The sequence below is a fragment of the Tamandua tetradactyla genome, chromosome 15 (genome assembly GCF_023851605.1).
Source record: "Tamandua tetradactyla isolate mTamTet1 chromosome 15, mTamTet1.pri, whole genome shotgun sequence".
Classification (NCBI taxonomy): domain Eukaryota; kingdom Metazoa; phylum Chordata; class Mammalia; order Pilosa; family Myrmecophagidae; genus Tamandua; species Tamandua tetradactyla.
Window position 1 is genome coordinate 69,725,639 of NC_135341.1, and position 24,422 is coordinate 69,750,060.

The 24,422-nt window shown below is 35.4% G+C and overlaps 1 protein-coding gene across 1 annotated transcript in view; it reads left to right on the top strand.

Annotated features, from left to right (window-relative positions):
• Window positions 1–24,422, top strand: part of SATB1 (SATB homeobox 1) — a 98,711-nt gene that overhangs the window by 37,486 nt on the left and 36,803 nt on the right. The window contains 3 exon segments of the mRNA XM_077130037.1: window positions 9,870–9,981; window positions 12,446–12,900; window positions 20,456–20,668. Of these exon segments, the coding sequence (XP_076986152.1) occupies window positions 9,870–9,981; window positions 12,446–12,900; window positions 20,456–20,668 (780 nt within the window).

Genomic DNA, 24,422 nt, shown 5'->3' on the forward strand with positions numbered 1-24,422 from the left:
TATTCAGTTCCAGTGTGTTTTAAAATGCAAGTAGGGGGAAAGACTCAAGCTTTATGCTTTGAATAAGCCCATTTGCAAGGCAAGTGAATGTGTCTTAGACTAGTCGATGTCAATAAGGACAACATTGCCTCATGGGACTGTCATCAGCATGTGAGCTTTTCCTAGTGTTCTTTTGTCTAACTACCCTTACCAATACTCACCAGCACTCAAGGCTCCATCATCCCTATAAGTCTGTCATAGCTCTTTGTTCCAAAATTATCTGTGGAATAACTAGGCTCTCTGTGTATACTGTAATTGACAAAGGCACTAAGTTTTATTCATGATCCAGTCATTTATTCTGACACAGAGTAGGACCACAAGAATATTTGTCAAATTGAAACAGCCTCATCAAATTTGCTGCATGCTTATTTCCTGAACCAACAAGCTATATCACTAGTTTTATTAGTTGTGTTTTTATAGGTACTCTCGTTTAATACAGCCAACCTTACGAAATATTTTTCCTATTATAGTTATTCTCAATTTTTACTTTACCTAACAAATAGTAAATTACTTCTGTATTTTTTTTCTAAGAAAACTTACTGAAACAGTTCAAGCTGTCTTATATTTTTGCATGCACTGTGATCGTCTTGAATTTATGTAAAAACGTATATGACATAAGCAGAACAGTAGTCCAGTAGTCTTGGAGGCACTAGGGATCAGAGATCTTGAAGATTCCAAAGCAGACCGAAGTGTGTGTCACCATTAGGCTTAAGCTCTGATAACACATTTTTAGCATTTGTATGCACATTTAAAAATTTTTTTTCCACAATTCAACATATATTTTAGCTTGGCTAATAATTTTCATCTTGTCTCAATTGTGTTATATTTGAGACCCCCACTTCTATCACTTCCATTTGTTCACTTTCTTCTCATGTTTAAAAATAAAGAGGGAAAATTTAACTAACAGTCAAATGATTTATAGACACAGATGCTGGTGCTGGCAAAATGGAAGTGGTAACGTCCATACCACCTCATAATAGTTCACAGTATTGACTCCTGAGTTGATGTTTAAGGTCTACATTTGGCATAAGAGACTCTGTTTGGGGCTACAAACATAATGATGTTTAAAAGTCAAATGTATAAACGCTGGAATCACCTGAATTTAGAGAGAGCTGCAAGTGTAGATAACTGTTCAGCGTTTCCAAAATGGGCGTTTGGGACCTGGTTTGTCCACCCTTCTGGACAAACACGTGCTCAGCCTGTCAGCACACACCTCTGTGATGGACAGGGCTCATTATCTCATGATGTACAACCCAGCATGTTTTCACAGTCTTATCACAATTCCTAAAGAAGTGATTACTGGTCATTTTCCTAAACTGTGAAGGATTTTCATAATGTTGATAATTAGAGATGAAGCCAGATAATTTGATTTTTCTCTGTGACCTAATCCAGAGGTGACATTTGTTTTATATTTGTCAAGTAGACATGGGAGGCTTTGGCTGACAGCTGACAAAGGGCTAAACCAACTCAGAACTCAAAGTCTTCTTTGGAATCTTGTATCGGACCTGGGAGGAGCCCATGGAACCTGCAAGAGCTTCTGAGGGTTTGTGTAGCCCCTGAAACTAGAAGCTGACTTGGCTTGGGTAGTATAAGTGCAGAAAGCAAAGTGTTTATGAGATTCCTGAAAAGGGTTCTGTGACCACCATAAAAGCCAAGATTATCTCCCCTCCCCACCCCACTCCCAATTTTTAGGCAACATGAGTTAAAATCTAACAGCATTCATATAAAGAAGGAATGCAATGAGGGAATATAAAATCTCCTGCGAAGAGTTACAGTCTAATTCTAGTATCTACTTTTGGAAAAATGAAGTATTCAAACTATGCTAGTTGTTGTTTTTCACTCTGTGAGTTAGATTTTTTTCCCCAAACAGAACTTTTGATACTCTAAAATTTGGAATCTTTTTTTCTTCTTTTTCTAAGCACAAATACTAGAAATTTTCTTTTCTTTAGAGGATGCTCATACCAGGGCATCAGAGAGAGAATAAATAAGCATCCCTGATATATACAAATTTACACTGAATACCTAACATTCAGAATTAAGAAAATTTTTGCTTATACAAAGAAAAGAGTCATTTGCATTTTTCTAATGGAAAACTTATTGTGGTTCTATTTGGATTAGCCTAATGTTTAACTTAGTAATGGTGAGTATAATTTTAATAATCATACCATAAGCAAGAGGCCAAGGAGTTTTACCTCCCTAAAAAGAAAATTCTAGTTGAAGGTGTTTGCACAATAAGTGCCTGAAATTGGATGATGTATGTTACAATTTAATCATCTTTAGCCATTAAAGAAGACTCTATAGGGCCTCTGTTTGGGAAGAATTGCAGATTTCATTGAATCTTAAAGCTGTTACAAAGACCCTTGGAGAGTGTCTCGTTCAATTCCCTTCATATTGCAGGTGAACAAACATCAACCTCTATGTGCAGTTAATTTGAATTATTACATGCTCTTAGTTGTAATATACCTTTTAGGAAATATTTTATAATTTAAGCTTTATACTAGCATATTGTTTTGAATCAGAAGATTTTGGTGTTGTAAGAAAGTGCTAAATAGGCACTTACACAAAGAGACAAAAGATTTATCTGGGCCTTATGAAAATTAATTATATGAAAAAGTCAGATGGACTGTGGACCAACATTTTTATTTTTTATCTTATGAATTGGCTGTATAAATAATTAAGTAAAATCTATGTGTTTTGAAATGATCACATTTTCATCTTTAGGAAATGTAAGAAAATTAAAACCGAATTGGATGTGTTCTCTTTGTGTTTTCTTTTGTAATCCTTTAGAGCTTTGTACTGAGTATTAAAAATAACATTTTTAGTTTTATGCCAGGGTTACTTTGTGTGAAAATGCCATTTTAGGCCCTGGGATTGATTAAAATGGCAAGAGCCATAACTCTGACAATTGGAGTTTAAGTAAAATTTAGAAGTGATTAGTCTCTTCCCAACAAATTGAGATTCCGAATATGCCCCAGTTGTATCTCCCGAGAGAATAGCTTAGAAAGCAATAGAGGATCCAGAGGGAAAGATTTGGGGAACATAAGCTAACAAGCACAAACAGAATACTACACTTAGAAATCCTGCCATTCATTTCTCATGAATTGAAGCTCATTTCCCTTCCTTACCACCCCTAAATAACAGATGGGAACTACCTGTTAATTTTCAACAAATTTGTTCCATGCCAGTATCTCATATGATGCCATTTAGAGCTTGTTTGTGGTATTTGATGTCCTTTGGGATTAAAAGAAACCCCCGTTGACTGATAATCTCTATTAAAAGTGTACTTAAATGTACACTTGATTCCGATTGATCAAATGTACAGTTGATTCCGATTGATCAAAAATTGAAGTTTGACCTCTGAGTTTTCCACATGCATATAAGAAATGGCTGTGAAAATTCAGGCCATAGGTAGACAGGACATGGAGAAAGGGGAGAGATAAGACGGAATGAAGTTGCACTTCTCGAAAAGAAAAGAAAAAAATAGAGAGCCAGTAGTTTGACAGATTGTTCAGTAAATGCTCATTTTATTGAAGATTATAAAAAGGTACTTAATGCCTGTGTGCCATTAATATAATACATAAAAAGGTTACTGTCAAGATTGGTGGTCCAGTCCTGAAAATTAACTCTAGGACTATTTATACATTACTCTGCATAGACTGCGAAGGTAAAGGTTTCTTATATACGTATTGCATGTGCTTCAGACATTTATTTCTGATAACAATTATTTAGACTTTATGCCAAAGACATTAGCAATCATGTGCTCTCATTTAAAACATGAATACCACATACAGGTATTTTAGACAAGGTAGAATTGTGAAAATAGCCTTACAGAATTAAACCAGTGCAAGGTTATTTCCCTTGCTGGCTCTCTAGAGTATTTCAATTCAAAACATACATTCCTTCCTACAGAAAAAGATATTCAGATTCCTTAGTAGAAATTAATTAGCATTCAGAAACCAGATAGCATGTTTTTGGGTATTCATGAGATCTCTGTTTGAAAAAAATGTTTTTAACTTGTAGAAATGTGTTGCAACACACAGATGGGAAGAAAAAGAAAAAAAAATCTCTTTAGCAAGCACTGTGTGTAAAAGGAATATTACATTTTGCACGCTCCTGATTGCTCTGTGTAAACAGTTTTTGACATCTGTCTTTATAGTTTTCGAGAAGAGGAAGACTTTGTTAAAAGAATCATTTTTATACAGCAGTCACCATTTCAGTCTTGCTTTACCTGTATTATGAAAGCAGATGGTCTGCATGTCTTTTGAATATTTATAACTATCAAAAACAATCTCTTGCTATTCACCCTTAGGCTTATGAGATGTCAGGACTGTTCTGGTTGAAAAAAATCATCTTGGGTGTTTACAGAAAGAGGATTACATTAAGCTGAAATGACTATACATTTTCCAGTTTAATATTTGTCCATCAGCTGTTTAATCGTATTTAGATAATTGTGTAAATAAGATGTTGTAGCCCTTGCCCTCTCTACCAATGAAGCTTGAAAGCTTTAAACATGGGTGAACCACCATTTTCTGGATACTCTCACTACCTCTTCCCACTTCAGTTAAACCATCAGCAAGTCCTTAGTAAATTTTGATCATGAGATCACAGTGCTGTTTAAAAAAAAAAGGCACAGAAAGCCAGTATGGAGATCATATAAATGCTAGAGAGCTGCTGGTTTCCGGTGCAGGCTGTTTAGTTTATTAGAGTGTATTGTAATATGCAAATATAGTAGAGCACTCCAATTACCCTTTAAAGATGCCGGGGCGCGCTTTCTGTTCTCCTTGAGCATGTAGAGCTTTGAGGGTGTTTTGGAAAACTTTTGGTATAGTGGGGGTTAACTGTTTTTGACTGGAAGCTGAGCAATCAGAGATAACAGATTTTGCTGTGGTTGGTTGATTTGGCAGAAAAGCATGAACAGTTTTGGTTTAAATGATTGAATAACCTGATTAGCATTGTTTTGGGGTGGGTTTTTTTGTTGTTGTTAAAGGCACAATAAAGCAATTTTTAAGAGTAATCAGATCACTGTCTTTCCCCCAGTTGATGAACCTTTCTTTCTTTTTTTTTTTTTTTTTTTTTGAGGTCTCACCTTTCCCCAAAACCTCTTCATTAGCTACTAAGATTACCAAATACAAACAAAACTCTCTTCCTTCAGTTTCTAAATATGTTACAAATGCATGCCTACAGTGTGTGATATGCTAGCAGGGGTTTGGAAGAATATAATATTTTGCAAATGTATGTAACCTCAACCAATTATCTCTCTCTCTCTCTTTTTTTTTTCCCCCAAATTTAGAGACCTCAGTATTTTGGAGCAAAGGTTCAGAATGTTCTAACTGTGTCTCAGTCAGCCTTTAGAAAAATTCTACCCTTACCTTTTCACAATTAGAAAGGTTATAAATAATGTATTTGGCTGAAAAGGAAGCTCAGTCTGTGGCAGATGGTATCATTCTAGAGAACTGGGGTTTCTGTGAAGATGGCATTCTTTCAGATCGGAACTTCAGCAGACTCTCAGAAAGAACCGAAGCTCCTCATAGAGAGTAGACATGTGCTTTATGGATCTTAGAAAAGCTTACAACTTGGCTCCTAGGATGAGAATATTGTGTCATACTGGGGTTATGAGACCCACAGCCAATTTCTGCCAACTTTCACATTCTTCTCCCCACACCGGAATGCTGTGGCCTATTTATTGATCAGTGTACTGTGTAGCAGTTGATCTGCGTTTTGTCAGCCAGATTATTTTATTCCCTGAATATTGATGTTTTACACAAACTGGCCATTGAATAGGAAAATTTGCAATACAAGTTGTGCCTTTTTCAAAGTGCTTTGGAGAGCTCGTATAAATAGACACTGAGAGAGAACTGGAATAACATAACCACCGCGTGCTGCAACTTCCGAGACATCTGTGTGGATGTATTTTGAAAAACCTGGGAAGGGATCTCTTGCAAATTAATGAACAAAGGTTCTTCAGACTATGAATTCTTTCATGACAGCTTAAAGTGATGGATTTTAAAGATTCATATGCCAATTAAGCTGCCATTATCATTGATCTTTAAGAAAAATTTTTAAAAGGAAAGGTTTTTCTGGTGATCGTCGGTAATGACAGTTCAGTGAGCCTAATATTGATCACCTAGTACGTGCCCAGCAATGTGCTGAGTCTAGGTTATATTAAGGTAAAACCCAAGCCTCACTGTTCAATAGAAAATAAGCGGCATATGGTACTGTTAGAGGCAGGATGTTTGGGAAGTCAGGGAAAAGACTTGCAGAAGTGAGGATGCCTGAAATGTATCCCCACCTGAAGGGTTAGTGCTACTTAGCTTGAGATGGGAGAAGACATGGGTTGGGTATCCAGGTCAGAGAAGTGTTGTGCGTCTTTCTGTTCTCTGACCAGTTACATACCAGCTTGTGAAATGTTGAAATAAATGGAAGTACTCTTTACCTTGGTGTTAGTACTCTTTACCTTGGTGTTATCCCATGGGTCCTTGACCTGACTTGTGACTTAATAACTTATTTCACTCATCATTCTTCTTAAGAAAATTGGATTTAAAATACATCATTTGGAAATTCTATCTGGTACACTTCTAATATTTGAAGTATAGTTTTTCAACTGATCTAAAGTGTGATCATATGATAAAAGCCTAGTGAGGAGTAAGAGCAGAGGGTAATCATAGTAATTAACATTTCATACTTGGTGTATTCCAGGCTCTATACTAATCGCATCACATGCATTATTTTACTTGTTGTCTGTCTCTCCCATCCCAGTGGAGTGTAAACTTCATGAGGGTAGGCAGTCATTGCTTTCCTAGAGACAAGTTCTGTGCTTGGCACATAGCAGGCGTTCCATAAATTTATGCTGAATAACTTTTTAAAATGCCTGAATGCATGAATCCTCAGAATAACCTCATGAGGTGAGTGCTACTTTTATTCCCATTTAGCATGGGGATTGGGGCAGAGTGGTCAATTAATGTGCTCCAGGTCACAGCACCAGTGTGTGATACATCTTGTACTTGATGTCGAAACAGATTTAGCTGATTCTGTTTCATCAAATAAACATTTACTGTGTATTTAATATATGCCAGAGATTGGCACATATTAAATATGTATGACCTGCATGAACTCCTAGCCTAGTGCAACGTTTTTAAACCATTGCCTCATTTTAATTGAACTCTCCCTCTTTAAGAGCACGGGGACTTAGTCTACCCTCTACAGATCCCCGCCCCTCTTGGAAAACTTTGGCAAACTTTACTTTCTGTTATTTGTAATATCAAAACAGTAGGTGTTTCTTTCTGATTTTCCAAAGTTAAGATTGTAATACTGAGTATGATTTTTCCTATGCCACGTGTCCCCCACAAGATTCTGATATTTCTCTTCCCAGTCCTTGAAACTTACTAGTGTGATCAGAAATCATGCCTGAGTCTTCAGTAGGGATTTCATCACAAGAAGGAAAAAAAAAACCCATGCAGTGCCTTCAGGAGGAATTTAGTTGTACTGATTACTGCAAGTTGTTCCAATAAAAATAGAGGTGAGCCTAAGTTACCTAAATTATGGACTATTTCCCAACCCCTCAAAAGTATAGAAAGATAGGGAATCTAAGAAGTCATTTTGGCATGAATCATAACCTATGGATTACCCATTTGATTTGTGTCTTGCATGTCTAATATTTACATTAATCAGAGTCCCTGAGCATATAAAAAGCATCCAGACAGTCACCTAGGACAGAAGCCTACCAATTTAGGGTTAAACAAGGGCAGAGTGAGGCTCTGCTAGTCATGCATGTATGGACATTATTTTCTACATATGGTTAATAATGGACTACATAGCACTATTATGTATGGACTCTAGTTTTTAAAAAACATTTCAGACTTATTTTTTTCACATACTGTTGATTCTTCCCCACCACCCCCTTCATATACTTTCTACTAAATTATAGTACGTTGAAGTTATCTGTTTACGAATCTGTCTTCCTAATAGATGGTAAGCTTCTGTAGGAAGAAGCTGTGTATCTCTAGTATCTTTGTACCTCTAGTACCAGCCAGACACATAGTAAGGTGGGCAGCAAAGAGCAAATTTCATGTGTAGAACTATGGGCAAAACTGAAGTAGACTGGACATTTCTCAAAATGTTCAACAAAATGATATCCCATACATTTCTGAAAGTTGAGGTGTAAACTGCATCCACAATATGTGTGTACTATTATATTAGCATTTAAGAAATTGCCAAAATGTCTAGGTAGGAGTATAATTTTTAAAAATTGGACCAAAGTAGAACATCAGCTCCATCCATTTGCAGAATCACCATTATCCATCAGCAATCTCAATAGTTTATTATTAGTGGCCAACTTTATTGATCCATTATTACCATAGAGTAAGTGTGATTAAAGCTGACGGATTGTTAACTGGATCAGGTAATCTTCTGGCTCTGATTTTGGCAACGTACTAAGTATCTTTCTGCACCGTGGGCTGTGGGAGGCTCTTAGTGAAATTACAGTCTATTGGATTAATGGGAGAGCATCATGAGCACTTTAAGAATGTCTTTTCAGAGAAATAAAATGTGAAAATGACAAAGTATAAAGTGTCAAAAGAAAATGAAATCATCACAGTGCCTCTTTGGAACGGGAGCTATGTTTTGTGTAAATCATGCAAAACCTTCCCTGAAAGTTCTTAGAAGATCCCCCGAATTTACATATTCCTGAAATGTGCGCATGTTACAAAACTAGCATTGATAATGGATGTCAGCAGGATTGATAGCCGAAAGAGCTTTAAATTAGAAGTAGCTAAAAGAAAATATAAAATTGCTTTTGTCTCCAAACTGACTTTTCTGGATGTTCAGTACCTTCCAAACAATGCTGCCTTCTCTGTAAACTCTTTCACCAGAGACCGACGAGTCTAAAATATAAGTCCTTGTTTTTCTACAGCTAGGAGTGGGGGATGGAGTGATGCGCCAAATGATCATTATTCTTAAGACCCAATAGGAAACTAACTTAGCTGCTGTAGAAAATATGGGCCTTATGGTTAAAAAGAACCATGAGCTAAGTAAGTGAAATTACCACAACTAGAATTTTCTGGGGAAAAAATACTTTTCTTTATTAAGAATGGTTTTTTCAGTCCCTCATAATATATTAAAATCCTGATCTTTTTGCATATGTTAAAATGTAGATTGTTTTTTTTTACAGTGCTTCTGCTAAAAGCAGAATGAAGTCAAGTGACAAAATATGTCATTTTCTTTCTCTTGGATTTGATCAGTCAACTTCGAACGGTGTTAATGCACCTCCAATTCATATCCAAATAAAAAGAGTGGAAAGTGCAAGCTGTGTTTCTCAAATTTAAAATGCTAGTGAATCTTAGCAAAATGCAGGTCCTAATTGAATAGGTCTGGGGTAGGGCCCAAGACTATTTCTAACGAGCTTTCAGATGATGCCAGTCTTGCAGGTTCTAGGACCAGGCATGGAGCAGCAAAGATGGAAATTCCCTAAACTTGGAAATAGTATTTATTTATGAATTGTAATCAAATTTGCCTTCATTTAGATTTATTGGGATCACTAGAAGCTTATCAGTCTAGGAATACATGACATCAATAAAGATCACATAAATGCTGGAGGAAAGTTTGCAGGTTGATAGCTTTACACTGGTCTCAGTGGGCTGTTGCATTCTACTTAAATAAGCATTTGATGGTCTACCTAATGAATTCTAAGAAGTTGAGGCTTCAGGCGAAAGTGTGAAGCAAAAGTGCATTGGTTCTCAGTTGATTAAAAAAAATAGTTTCTACAATTGAAACATTTTTTGTGTTCCATCTTGTGTTGCTCTGTGTTACAAATGTTTCTCCCCCTCTTCATGCAGAGTATGATTTCTTCCATTGTGAACAGCACTTACTATGCAAATGTCTCAGCAGCAAAATGTCAAGAATTTGGAAGGTGGTACAAACATTTCAAGAAGACAAAAGATATGATGGGTAAGCAAAAAACCGTTGCAGCAGTGGCTCCATACCATTAAGTGTCATTTGGGAGTTTATCAAAGTCACATCTAAAGCCAGGTCTTTTGATTGCCCAATTAGAGATCAATTTAGAATGTTTCTTTGGGGGGTGGGGGTGGGAGGTGGGTATGAGTATAATGAGATAATTAAATTCAATAAATGTTTGTGTTTAAATCAGCCAAACTGACTTGGTTGTCAGACATGCAGGAAATCGAGGCGTGAGGAGGGGAGCTGTCATTTTTTCAAACATCTCAGTAAAGACCTAACCAGGCCTTGAATAACTAATATTAGCTTTGATTTCTCTCAGAGGTAAATCATGCTTTTAAGTTTTTTGCTTTTTGGTTTTTTTTTACTACCCAATTTTAAGAAAAAAATACAGTTTCCACATTGATATTATGTGATTTTTATAGCTGTAATCTCTGCTCAGCCCCCATGCCCACCTGTATGTAAGCACTAGTTTTTGAGCATACCTTTTTTACCATGCATACCAGAAAAATCATTGCACCATTTCTAAACTTTTGATCCCATATTGTCTCCATATACATTCTATTGTAACATATAATTTACCGTCAATATTTGTTAAATAGAAAATACATTAAAATAATCTTCAGTATAAGATAACAGTAAAAGTTGCGTGTTATGCCTAAGCATTCAGATTGTACTATTTTCTCCCCAGTGAATTTGTTAGTGTTTACCAAAACAGGCACTGGGATTAAGGTTAGCGTCTTAATTTCTATCAGTGTTTTCTTTCATATATGTGTACCTTCCAAATAGTATCTTTTAAAATAATATAGAAATGAAATATTTAATATGCATAACATTGTGCCCTGTTTTAAATCTTTTTCTGTTTACTTCCATACATTCATTTAATAACAACAGTAATAACTTTTCCTAAAGATTTTAAGAGGCAAGCGAACCCTAATTTTGAGCATGTTTTAGCTTTTAATATTTGAAGAAAAAATATCGATCTATCCAAACAGATTCCCTACCTTGTATAGCTAAGGCTGTAATGAAGATAATGCATCATTTTTTGAATAATTGCTCGAATTACTATTCTCTATAAATGGCCCACTTGGGCTGATATTCCTGATAGAAATTGAAGGTTTCTTCCCCCAATTTTAGTTATATTTTGCATGGACCAGTGACTTTCGCAATATAAGTTCCTCTAAATATAAAACTTGAATGTTTAATGAAAGGAGAAATGATGATTAAAACTGAGCCAGGGTCTATACATGGGAAATGTGATGTGCTATTTGGAAAATATTACTATTTTTATACAGCTCCATGCTTAGCCTTTCCAATCAAGAGCATCAAACCAGTTTCCTCCTTTCAGTAGCAAAGCATTTGACACACTTAGATCTGACTCTTAGCCTACTGACATGTGAGATCTAGCCAAAGGAGAAGCATTCATCCTAGGTAGATGGGAATAAATTGCAAAATCGTGACAGCATCTCCATTGTACCAGAACCACTGTATGCCCCTTCTTCTCAAGTTTGTCTTCAGCATCTGGAGATACCCATAGTTTTGTTTGTTTGTTTATTTATTTGTTTTTTTGCATGGACAGGCACCGGGAAGCAAACCCGGATTTCTGGCATGGCAGGTGAGAACTCTGCCTCTTGAGCCACCGTGGCCCACCCATAATTTTTTGAAGGAAAAACAATTGGGGTCTTGCAACTCTGGCTAAACTGGCTTGCCATACAATAAATCATTGACTTCATTCTAAGAAATGTTTGTAAATAGACCTTCTTCCCATAGGAATTAAAATAAAAAGAAAAAAATGTAAAATGCTTAGCACAGTGCTCAACATACACTCTGTTATTATTACTTATTATGGCCGCTTTTATTATTTCTTTATTATATTGACTATTCGTTATAGTCACTTCAGGTAAAAATTGAACAAAATAACATATCTTTTTTTCTTCCAAATTTTTGTTTAGAGTTAACATATACCATGAGAAAAAAATGTATGAATTTGTCTTTTCTTTAGTTGCATATTATATCTTTTCTTAGCTCACCTTACTGGTTATAGTTGCCATTAAGCAAATGGCATTCTTCTAGAAGCTATTTCTTTTAAGTAAGTGTCATTGCTTATAAGTCTACATGGGGTAATCAGTGAAAGTGATTAATATTCAGTTCAGTTTGAACCAAAACCGTTCACATAGAATTTGAAAATAATTGGTGTTATGCCTTAAACCTAAGCCACATTAAAAAATATTTTAGATCAGGAGGGTTTTCTCTTTTTTCAAAGTGAGTGTTATTGTGAGGAAGAGGAAAGAAAACAAAAATACAGCCTCTGGTAAGTTCTGTCTTGAAATTTTCTTAGTTTAATTGGATCTTGGTTGTGCCTTGCGTGTACTGTCTCTTTTTAGCTAGGGAATGCTCAGAAATACATATTAATGTTACCATGTTGGTTTAATATGGTTTTACTTTTTGCCCACTTTAGTTGAGATGGATAGTCTCTCTGAACTCTCCCAGCAAGGTGCCAACCATGTCAACTTTGGCCAGCAGCCAGTCCCAGGGAACACAGCCGAGCAGCCTCCGTCCCCAGCACAGCTCTCCCACGGCAGCCAGCCCTCTGTCCGGACCCCTCTTCCAAACCTGCATCCTGGGCTTGTATCAACGCCCATCAGTCCTCAGTTGGTCAACCAGCAGCTGGTGATGGCTCAGTTGCTGAACCAGCAGTATGCAGTGAATAGACTTTTAGCCCAGCAGTCCTTAAACCAACAATACTTGAACCACCCTCCCCCTGTCAGTAGATCGATGAATAAACCTTTGGAGCAACAGGTGTCCACCAACACAGAGGTGTCTTCTGAAATCTACCAGTGGGTACGTGATGAACTGAAACGAGCAGGAATCTCCCAGGCAGTATTTGCACGTGTGGCTTTTAACAGAACTCAGGTCAGTTTTGTCCTAAATACTTTTACTCTCTCTCCCTTTTTCTCTCTCTTCTTTCTTCAGTCTCATCTATATTAATGCTTATTTTTTTACCCTGTTCTAACATTTTATCTTATTCTTCATGTAGTCATATTGCCTGTTCCTGATGGTACTATATTTTGTGACTCCTCCTTTGGATACCTCATCTACTAAGGAAAAGCCGTGTCCAGATTGATGCAGATTAGGGGCCTGAAAGGACAAATAAATATAAAAAATATTTCAGACTGGCATTACCTATGTGTTTATATCATGAAAACATAGAGTGTTTGTAGTAGAAGACTGAGAAAAGTTTCAAGATTTACTCTGAGTGGTTGGTTGGATTCCTTTCCATTTTATCGCCCATATTAAGCATGAGTGTATAAATAGATTCCATTAAAGTTCTTCAGCAACTTTTTAATCAAAACATCTTGGCGCTCAGTAGTAATTTCTGGCACTTGATTCTGTGTAGCCATTTTGAGAAAAAATATATGGCTCATTAACATAAAATGCTTCTTGAATTTGTCCTTTCTCCTCTCGACGTTCTTGCAAACCTTATTCTCTAGCCAGGTGTGAGCACATTTTTTCTGTAATGGGTCAGATATTAAATATTTCAGGCTCCGAGGGCCCTAAGATCTGTCAGAACTCCTCACCTCTGCCCCTGTAGAGTGAAAGCAGCCATAGCCAGTATGTAAATGAGTGGGTGGGGGAGTTTCAATAAAAGGATTTACAAAACAAGTGTTAGCTAGAGTTGGCTGCGGGCCTTAGTTTGCGGACCCTTTCTAGCCTTTTCACTGAAATCTGCATCCACCCCCAGTGATCACACCTTTATTCTCCAGGGCAGATTCCTGTGGTGATTTTATCTGAGTCGAAGGTGTTTTGGAGGGGCATGGAGAAAGGCTGATGCATGCTAGGAAGACTCACAAGATAAAATACTCAAAAACAAATTCTGGTTCTATTAAACTGTGAATGAGGGTTTTTTTTAAATTCTCTTTGGAAACTAGTAGGATATATATGGTGTTTATTTTTGGCCCAGGCACCCTAACAAACCAAAAGAACAGGTTACTTGGATTAGAAGGAGGACATTATGTCCTTTCAGCTTTCTCGCTTTACCACTATTCTTTCTGTTGTCAGTTGTTGTTGTTGTTGTTGTTTTTTTACCTGACTCATATTTTCCTCTCTTATTTAAGTTATTTTGTGTGTTACATGATTATAAGAATAAAATTCTGGTACAAAAATAATCTAGTATTAATTCCATGTTGGCAGAATTTCCATAACCTAGGAGAATCCCAGCTGCAACTTATTTTTGGCTTGCCTTAAGTAGATTGGGAGTTAGGAGACCTCCTGACACAGCCCTTTATCTCAGCGTTGTTTTCTGTTTCTTCATCTGTTTTGTACACTGTCTGCTTTTGAAAGGGTGATTTTAGCACATTGTCTCAAGTCAAAGTTCTATGGTTCTAACCTAGTTCATGTTTTTATAACTTAAAAATTATTCATTATTAGCTGGTAAATATTATTAGGTTGGTAAACAAGGGGTAGTTATTTAAAAAAATATCGAATGCATAAATGAAGACTCTAAAGCCAACCCTCTAGATACTCTTATTTCTAGTAGCATTTTTTTTTCCATTTTTTTGTAAATAGCAGTAACTATCAGTAGTTCTCAATTCTGGCAAAAAAAAAAAAATGGACAAGCCTCCTTAATAAATGTTTGTTGAATTGAATGAAAAGTCCATGAACCAAAAGAAAAAAAAGTACATGGACAAAGACAGCGTTGACACAGACACAAATGATGTACAGATTTACTGATAAGCATTTTAATAATTTAGCAGATGTTTATTTCTTAAAGCACTGAGGAGAGTTTATTTTATATGGTGGAGAATGACAAGAGAGTCAAACTGAAGGAGGTGAGGGTGAAGTTGCCACCTGTCAGTATAGTTTTCTTTTGAGTTATGATGCTGCAGCCATTCTTATGAAGAGTAGATCTTTTGTTCTACTTTTGATTCTCACCCTGACAAATACTACAAATATCTGTAGAATTTGTTACTGGAAGAGAGGCAGAATTCTGTCTTTTTATACCATATTAACCTCTTTGAAAAGATAGACATCTCGGTGGTTAAGATCAAAAAGGAGTGACTTTAATTTTCGTTAGTGAAGAGTGGAATGAAAACCTGGTACAGCTTGAGAAAGATCCTCTAATATTAGCCAATTTAGAGAAAAATATTAACTAAGAATTATTTGAGGCCCTGGGTGATAAAGGGGTCTAGTTTTAAATCTTTATGTCGTTATGTGATACTCCTCAGTAAAAGTGAATGTTGGGCCATATTTAAAGATTTAAAAAACAGTAATTTTCCATGTGTATTTAAGTGTTCACTTTTTAAGAATTAGTTTTTGCACATGCAAGCATGCATGTATTTTGGGTGGTCATACTTAAAAACCACACACACACACACACACACACAGCTGGATTTATTTTAATGATTATACTTTCATATGAATGCATATAGTGTGTTTATTTTAAAGTGTATGCATTTCAATAAAAGCAGGTGCAGAGTGAGAGTGTATGGTGTGAGTATAGAGTACGAAAATACACATGCTAATGCATATGTATAGGACCAGGAGCTCTGCAGAGTTAAATCGCACATCACACATTTGTGTGCACTTATTACAGTGTGCAATTCCAACTACAAGTTTGAAAAAATTAATATAAAATATGTACATACAGATGCAAAATTATATGATGTGATTGGATAAAGGCTTTGTGCCTTATAAACAGTACGTTAAAACATTAATAGTTAATATTGATGTGAGTTAAGAATACTTAGTCATTGACAGCTCTGTATAGCTCTAAAATTCTGAATTTCATGTTTAACTCTTAATTGGAGAATTTCCTTATCTTAATAGGGTCTCCTAAATTAAAACATAACCTTCTCTTAAGACCTTTACATATGACTTTTTTAAAGTCTACCTTTTCTGAAAATTTATGGTAAAATGTATATAACTACTTGTTTTAAGGAATTTTTCCCCTTTTAAATTGATGGGCATATGCTCTTTAATTGCTATTGAAGATACCAGCTTTTAGTATATTGTCATTCATTCAGTTATGCCTATTTGATGTCTTTTTAATGGAAACCTATGACTAAAAATAATTGTCACGCTTCCTGATTTATATGTTTTCATTCACCTCTTTATATTATTGCTATTTAAAGGTCATGATAGCCTTTAGTGCCTTTTTTTTTAAAAATAAAACCCCAAGTTTAACTCTGATCCCATTCTGTGGTTTTTTTCCTTTTTTTTTTTTCCCCTTCTCTTGTCTTTGGCATACTTTATTTTCCAGTAAAATGAAGAATGAAGATGGATTATTCAAAACTGATAACAGTAATGGACCATCATGTAATGTTTTATTGAATTTGAGTTCTGTAAATTATGTGGTGGAGAGAAATTTGCCTGCTTAAGTATAACAGAAATTGCTACTGTGTCCCTATAATTCTTCACAGTGTAATTTAAGAAAAGTCCACTATCCATATCACTATTGAATAAAAGGTAAAAAGGTGCCATTACCCCATCATGACAGCTCTCGTTTAACCTACCAAATGGCAAAGATAAATGCGTCTGCTTATATAACTTAATTGGCCTATGTCCAAGATAGTAGGTGGAGTTCGAAAATAGTCTTTCACCTGGACAAATGATTAAAAATTTGCCAAACAGACGCAAGTAGCCTTGAAGAATATTTTATGTATTTTCTTTTTAGGGGGGAGGTTTCATCAACTCATATTTTCCTTCAGAGGGCTTTGAAGTTCCATGACGCTGATAAAATCTATTTGAATCAGTAATTATGTTCAAAGAGGAGACAAACGGGAGGCCAGACAGGCTCTTTGTTCAGATTGGCAGTCTCTTTCACTTATCTGCTGTTTTAAAGAATTCATAATTAGCTTTTGTAAGTACTGATAATATTTATTGAAGGTTTTTTCTTTCTTTTACAATTACTAATGAATTTTACTTGTAATAACTTGTAAACTCTTTTTGGAATGTAAAAAAGGTTTAAGAATTCGTCAGTAAATTCATTTTTAATTGAAAATAAAATTAGGACTCTCACTTAACTATCATGTAACTATAATGCAGAATAATTTTATGTTTTCATATATAAAGTACACATCAAATTATTTGTAAGATGTGAAGTCCCAAAGAAAGGCAGCTTCTCATTTCCAATAAAATGAATATTCATGAGGTGCTGGTAACTTCCTACATAACATACAAATTCTCCAGTTTTCTTCCCAGAAACAAGAATGACTGATAAGTTTTGTTTCATTTAGTTTTACAAATTTTTTGAGCACTTATGATGCAAAATCTTAATTATGTATTTTAGTACAGGTATTTCAGCATTTTATGAGACAACAAATAAGGTTTACAATGACCTTGACAAACTACCTTTTAGCATAAAGAAGAATTTTTGATGAAAAGTCCCCCTTAATATCTGTCCAATGGAGATTGCTTCAGATGTCCTTGACCTAACTGGGCAAGTCTGTACTATATTTTCAACTATAGGAAATGAAAATAGAGGCTGCATGCATCTTGAATCCATAAATGCAGCTATCAACTAACAACAACCTGGACAGAATGAAACATACTTCACCATATCTGCATTATGATAGCAGTCATTTTGTATCCAATGTTATTGTAAGGTAACATGAAAAAAATTTTTTGGTAATTAACACACTCTAATCAAAATGCTTTCTAACAGTATTTCCAAGCATTTCCACCAGGGGGCACTCCCCTCATTAAAAGCTCTGGGCCAAAAAGCCCCAAAGGTTTCCTAAAACACCTGAGATAGTCTACACTGGCTAATTTATAGCTCTTTGAGTGTTCCCGGGATTGAAACATCAATTTAGACCTTCAACATATTCCAGGCAGAAAAACTTCACTTGCCCCATCAGAATAATTAATTTAAGTGGAAATATAATGCTTTGCCCCTAAAACACATATGCTGAAGTGGTGCCAATATCTAAATATGGGTAGAGAGATTTCTAAATTCTCTACACAGTGACTTGCAATCTTCTGCATTAAGCCACACAATGATGACTTAGTCTCATGTTACCAAGATTTGAGAGAGAATAATATTATGTATTTTTTCATGTATTTGCTTTTTCTCAATATAGTTCTCTGTTGCCTCAGGAAATATTTTTAATAGAAATATGTGTTATTATTACTTTCTTATTTAAGACTTGTAGATGTCTAATTTCACATTTCCCTAATACAACAATATCCTAAATATTTATAGGGTCTCTTTTGACCTATTTTTTAAAATTGCTGAACAATTATTCTAGATAAAAATAATTCTAAAAAGCCACAGAACTTTTCACCGAAGGTCCACCCTGAGGGCTAGTAATTACCATGAAAATTTACCCATGTATACCATATTTTGTTCTTAAGTTTCTATCATTTATTTGCATTTTTTCTCTTTGTGTTCTGTATACGTACAATTAATCGATATAGTAGATATTTACCAAACACTTATATGGTAAGCATTGTTCTGAGGGGACAAAAATAGATTATTATACACAAGGAATTTGCAGCATTGTATTTGTGTATACTATGTGTTTGCATCTCTTCTCTCCTCTCTTTCTTCTCTCTTCCCCCCCCCACCCCCCCCCCCCTTCTGTGTAGTTAACATACTTTGCTTTGCCAAGCACATTTTTTATCCATAGCATCTGGGGTTGGTGGGTATGGGGTCGAGAATAAGGGCTATTTTATTACACCTATCTGTAAACTTTTTTTTTAAGTCATAAATTTTTTAGTTTCAAATATCACATATCAAAAACAGACAATCTAGTTAGTTGGCTTTGTGCAAATTAAATAGCTGGATGATTGACTGCCTGTTGGCTTGAATTTTAGTTAAATTGACTGGATGTTTTGCTCTTGTGTAGACACAGTTGCAACATGACTTGTCAGTATCATGAATGAAAGGACATGTGTCCTTCATTCTCTCTCAGTCATATTTCTTATGGTGAAACAAAGTTCAGGTCGTTTCTGTTTGTTCAATTGCAAAAGACTGTGTAAGAGACTCTTTAAAATTTGCTCTTAAGTTCCTTAAGCCTGTTGGAAATTCTTTTTTAATAGCAGTCTATGAATCGTTTTTAAAGTGGATAGTATTTTTATACTGCTTGTACCCAACAGTTATATTTGGGCTATATGGAACCTTACCACTTAGGAATTGGAAATCAAGTAAGTTTGTACTTCTAGGAAACCACAAAATATTGTAACATTGGGCTTTGATTGTTTTTACATTCACCTTTACCCCTCCCAAAATATACCCTTTAACCACTAGCATTAAGGCCAGGGATACTGGAAAGTGCAATTTGCAAATTATGTAGAAATCTTGATTATAAGTTTTTCTCAGCTAGATTGTGATAAGCTGTTATTCTGGCTAAGTGTAGAAAGAAAGTAGGTGTGTTTTGGTGTCCTAAGCATTATTTTGTTTGCAAGATTGAAGAGAGCTTATAAAAGTAGAAGAAAAAAAAATTCTAATCCTTCTATTTGTATAGTCTCCTAAAGCCATTGGGGAAAACCACCCAGTTTTGAAAGCATTGTTCCAAAAGTTAAAAAAAAAAAAAAAAAAAGAATATAGTTGTAAATTAAATTCTTGTATTTTGGGGGGAAAAAGATGTCATAATGGGTTTTCTAATGGTTTGTAAATTTCCTCTATCAACCAGCTATGATTCTTATTCCCTAAACTAATAAGATTTTCTCAGAACCAAGAAATTTGATAATAAGAAAATCAGGTGAATATTCTTTTCCTTGGCATGCTGTGATGGATTTTTGCAATATGGAAAAGTGATTATATCTTTCACTTTTTATCTATGGTTTCTGAAGTTCAAAATTTCAATATGTGTTTATAGCAAGATAGTATTTACAATTACTTGGGAGTAATTAGTGTGGTTCTCTTTCAGTGGTAAATTGAGAGGATCACTTCATGTCACTGACTTAATAATTTGAAGTTTAAGCAATATCTTAAAATATTACCAGTGAAAATATAATGTACACCTTAGGTGGTGCTTTATTAATATATGTATATTAATATTGCACAATGTGGTTTTTTTTTAGTATTCTCTTTGAAAATTCTACTTACATCTCTAGAAATACCTTTGTATCTTTACATGTTGAGCTGTTGGCATTCCAGTGCCTTTGTCTAGACAGCTTGAGAACCATACAGTTCAGTGCTGTTGTAATATGAGGATTTCATTTATTCTTAACTTCCCTCCATCGTCTCTCTGTGAAAGATTTCATGGCAAGTTAAGCTACTCAAAGGAAGGAGGCCAATTAGGCAGTTCCAGTTTATGTTATATGTAAAGCAGATGCTTAATAAAATTAAGAATACAATTGAGGCTCTCTTCTCCACCACTTCAATTGTAACTAATATATTCCTATGCAGAATTAATGCCTCTGATTGTTCATTTTCTAAACCGAGTGGAAAAGCAAAGAGGAAGGATCACCGACAGCTTGGTGAAGCTCGGGAACTGGCTCACCCTGTGACTTTCTTTCCCTGCAGGGCTTGCTTTCAGAAATCCTCCGAAAGGAGGAGGACCCCAAGACTGCATCCCAGTCTTTGCTGGTGAACCTACGGGCTATGCAGAACTTCTTACAATTACCAGAAGCTGAAAGAGACCGAATTTACCAGGATGAAAGGGAAAGGAGCTTGAATGCTGCCTCAGCTATGGGTCCTGCCCCACTGATAAGCACACCCCCCAGCCGCCCTCCACAGGTGAAGTCTTTCCCTCCTTGCCTTGCACTTGCCCTTTTTGTTTTGTTTTGTTTTGTTTTTTGTTTCAGGAAGGATCTCAACAACAAAAATTAGATGGATGGATGGATACTGATAGAGATTTTTTAAAAATAATAATTCAGAGTTGCTTGAGATGACTTTGTCCCACATTACTAATTTGGTATTAAATAATAAGCTGTTAGTTGGAAGAGAGAGATGTGCCTCATGTTTCTTCATTTTGGGCGTTCTTTGGAAGAAGAGGAGTCTTTCAAAAGAATGCGATATTTGTCTCCACTACTGTTATTAAATAAAAAAATAGCTTAAACTCTATAGGAAAAAAGGTAATAAAGTTAACCTTATCCCTACCACTTTAGAACCGTCATTTGAATAGTAAATAAATAAATAAATGTATACTTTCCAATGTGAACTGCAGCTGATACCAATTACATATCATCTCATTCATAATCTTTCATAATTAAGTTTAATACAATCCTTGAAGGCAGCTTTAAATGGGCTGAGAAGGAATTCCATCCATGTTTCCAGAAATGGGCACATTTTCTGTTTCTCCAAATTTTGTTTAGGGAGGAAAAATGTCATCTTCCAGGTAACTTTGTGTTTGTACATTTGCATTATTATTTTTTCAATCAAAGTTTTAAATGTAGTCTTATAACTATTATAAGAATTCAGGAAATTAGTTTTCAGCACAAACTGTTAAGTAATAGTTTGATAATGGATTAAATTGAAATCCGCAAGCAAATGTATTTCTTAAACATTTAATTTGTGGTACGTACCACTCTTAAAAATAAGGTTAGCTAAAACTGGATAAACATTGAATATGGAACACAAATTCAAAACATTCATACGACATCATATCTTAACGAAAGTCTATCTCGATGTTAATTTCTTTACATTAATAGTAAAGAAAAAGCAAGCATACATTTCCATGTATGGAAATACATAAAACTCGTTTATCACTGCAGAATGAAACTGCTACAGATACTACATGAACAAGGATTAGAAATAATATTGACCCACTTGTTGAGGGTCTTAAATTGCTTATTGTAAATGTTCTGAAGCCGTTTTATAGAAATATCACAAAAATCCATTTTCTCCATCTTTTTTTTAATGAAAATCAATCTGGCCTTAATGCCTGTAGGAGCAGACTGTAAGGAAGTCAGAGTTGTAGTTACGCATAAGAATATTATGTTTCTCTAGCATTAAAGAATGGTTTCTATATACATTCATGTATACCCACCTGCCTACACACACAATTATTGAGTTTGATCTGTAAAGCCTTCTATAAAATATCTCCTAAGGTAAAGCATGAGAACTCTTTATGTGGGCCTGTGTGAATAAATTAAAAAGGGGGAAAATAACCCCACTCTCTACTTGGAACTTTGCTGCATATAGTAGTTTAGAGTTAATATAGACACCATCACTAGGTAACTCTGCTCCTCTAGTCATCACTGAAGGGCCCCTGAACAGAGAGTTATTTCACTCATCACTTAATCTGCAATCCTGACAAAGAGTGGCTTACTTAAGACCAGTATGAATTTCAGCATGGAGCTGCTTATACTTGCCTTAGTGCTTCCTTAGTACAGCTTTTGTTTTGTAATTTTTCTAGGACTTTAATGCTTTCTGTTTGCTTTCTAATTGTGACTATGCTGTCCTTATTCAAGTTTTTATTTATGTAAAGTTGTATAATTATTAAGTGATACTTCCTTCCATATACTGTTAAGGTACTATTGAGTAGCTTTCATATATGTGTGTGTGTGTGTGTGTGTGTGTTTAAAGGCCATGTGTGTTGGTAGTTCTTATATATAATTTATTTTGGCTTGAATTATTGATCAACTGGTTGAGCCACCCTTAGCTGTATTTATTTGTTCTCAAAAGGGGTTGAGATCAAACCCTTAGCTAGGGTGATTAGTCAGTGATGAGCATGGAAGGTATGTAGATACTCTTAGCAAAACCCTTGCAAAGAAAAAGTTGTTTCTGTTGCTGCAGTGTTGCTAACTAAATTCTAAAATGATTATCTGATGTGTGTGTGTATATAATTTTATTTCGTTGCTCTAGCATAAATCTTGAAGATGCCTTATTTGCCTCACAGAGAATTCCCTTACATTACTTAATATTAGTATAATAGAGCTCACTACCAATTTGATCACATTTTACCCTTTAATAAAATGATACGATGCATAAAATTGTAAGAAATTCTTAATGTATTGAAAGTATTATCAGTGCAAAATAAGCACTTTAGATTAGATCTGGAAAAATGTGTTATAGAGAAGTTGAATTAATACTGTTTTGTAGCAGTTGAAATGGAATGTTTTAAAATTGGAGCTGATAAACTGCACACTTAATATGCTTATGACAATTGACTAAAATAGAAGAAAAATTGGAGGAAACCACAGATACAAAAACAGATTAAATGTAAAATTTCATGTTTTTAATTTTATATTTTGTCAGTAAGATAGGAGGCTATGTGGAATTATGCATTTTAGTTATTCCAAATAAAGCAATTTGAAACATATTTAAAACTTAATCTCAGACTTGGGATGGAGCTGAACCCTGATTTCTTTCTAAAGTGGTGCATGTCATAGTGACTTATAGAAGACCCAGATCACCTTTAGGCCTGAGAGATAGATTTCCTTCCAGTTCCTTCCCTGGAGAGTTTAGGTCTCACTGGAGATGGTTTAGATTGCTCTGGGGGCTTGTAGACCAAGGACCTAAGCTACTGAGGGACTCAGATTCATAGTTCATCTTTCAGAAGGAACTTCCCTGGTTTGGGCAGGACCCATGCCTCGTTCCTAGGGATACCGTATGGGGGGATCATAGACCAGCCTCAGCAGTCACCAGAGCTCTTGTCATTCCTGAACAGATAAGATGCCTCCTGTGCAGTCATGTCCCTCAGCCCTGCCATGCATGTGCCCTGTCTCCTGGCTGGGGCAGTAGGTTCTGTACCAGATCTGTTTGCTGCAAGCATATTTTCACAACATACATGCTCTCATCCTAGAAATAAGAATACCTTGCATTTGATAGTGATTCACAGTTTTCTAAGCACCTTCATATACATTAATTCATTGAATCTTCATACCAACCTTTTAGTACGTGAAAAACAATAAGTTTTAGTCAGTGTTTTCAAATCCCCCATTTAAGTTTGTTCTTTCTTCTACATCCAGCCACTTCTCTAAAGTATAGGCTTATTTCGGAGCTAGGAAAATGAGACTCAGTGACCCTTTCTTTCTGTTTGTCATAGAGATGGGAATTTCATTGATAAATTAGGGAGAGGAACACACGTGCACATCCTTCGGATAGAAAACAATAAATGTGTGACCCGTATCGATGTTGGAAGGTGATGAACAATTGGCACTTCTTAGGATTGCGGAGAAAACAGCCCCTTCCAGATTTTGGTTGTCTGAAAGTATCTGGATGAAACCCGTCCCTGCAGGTTTCCCTAATCTTAAAGGTTTCTTTCCTGAGTATGCTTGGCAATTTTTCTAGATGAGTTTCTGAGAAATTTTATTAATGATAGTTCTGAGAATTGATGATATTCTGAGAATTAATTTTTCCACAGAACAGATAAGTTGTAAGCTGATGATTTCTACCTTGAGCATTTGCGTGTTCTAGTTTTATTTGTGTATTTTAATATGTGTGACTTTGGAGTTAAATTAAGCAGTTTTTGACATTTTCATAAAGGCCATTTGGAAAGCCTGTGATTGTAAGGGTTTTCCCTTTATGTGATTTATATAATTTCTTT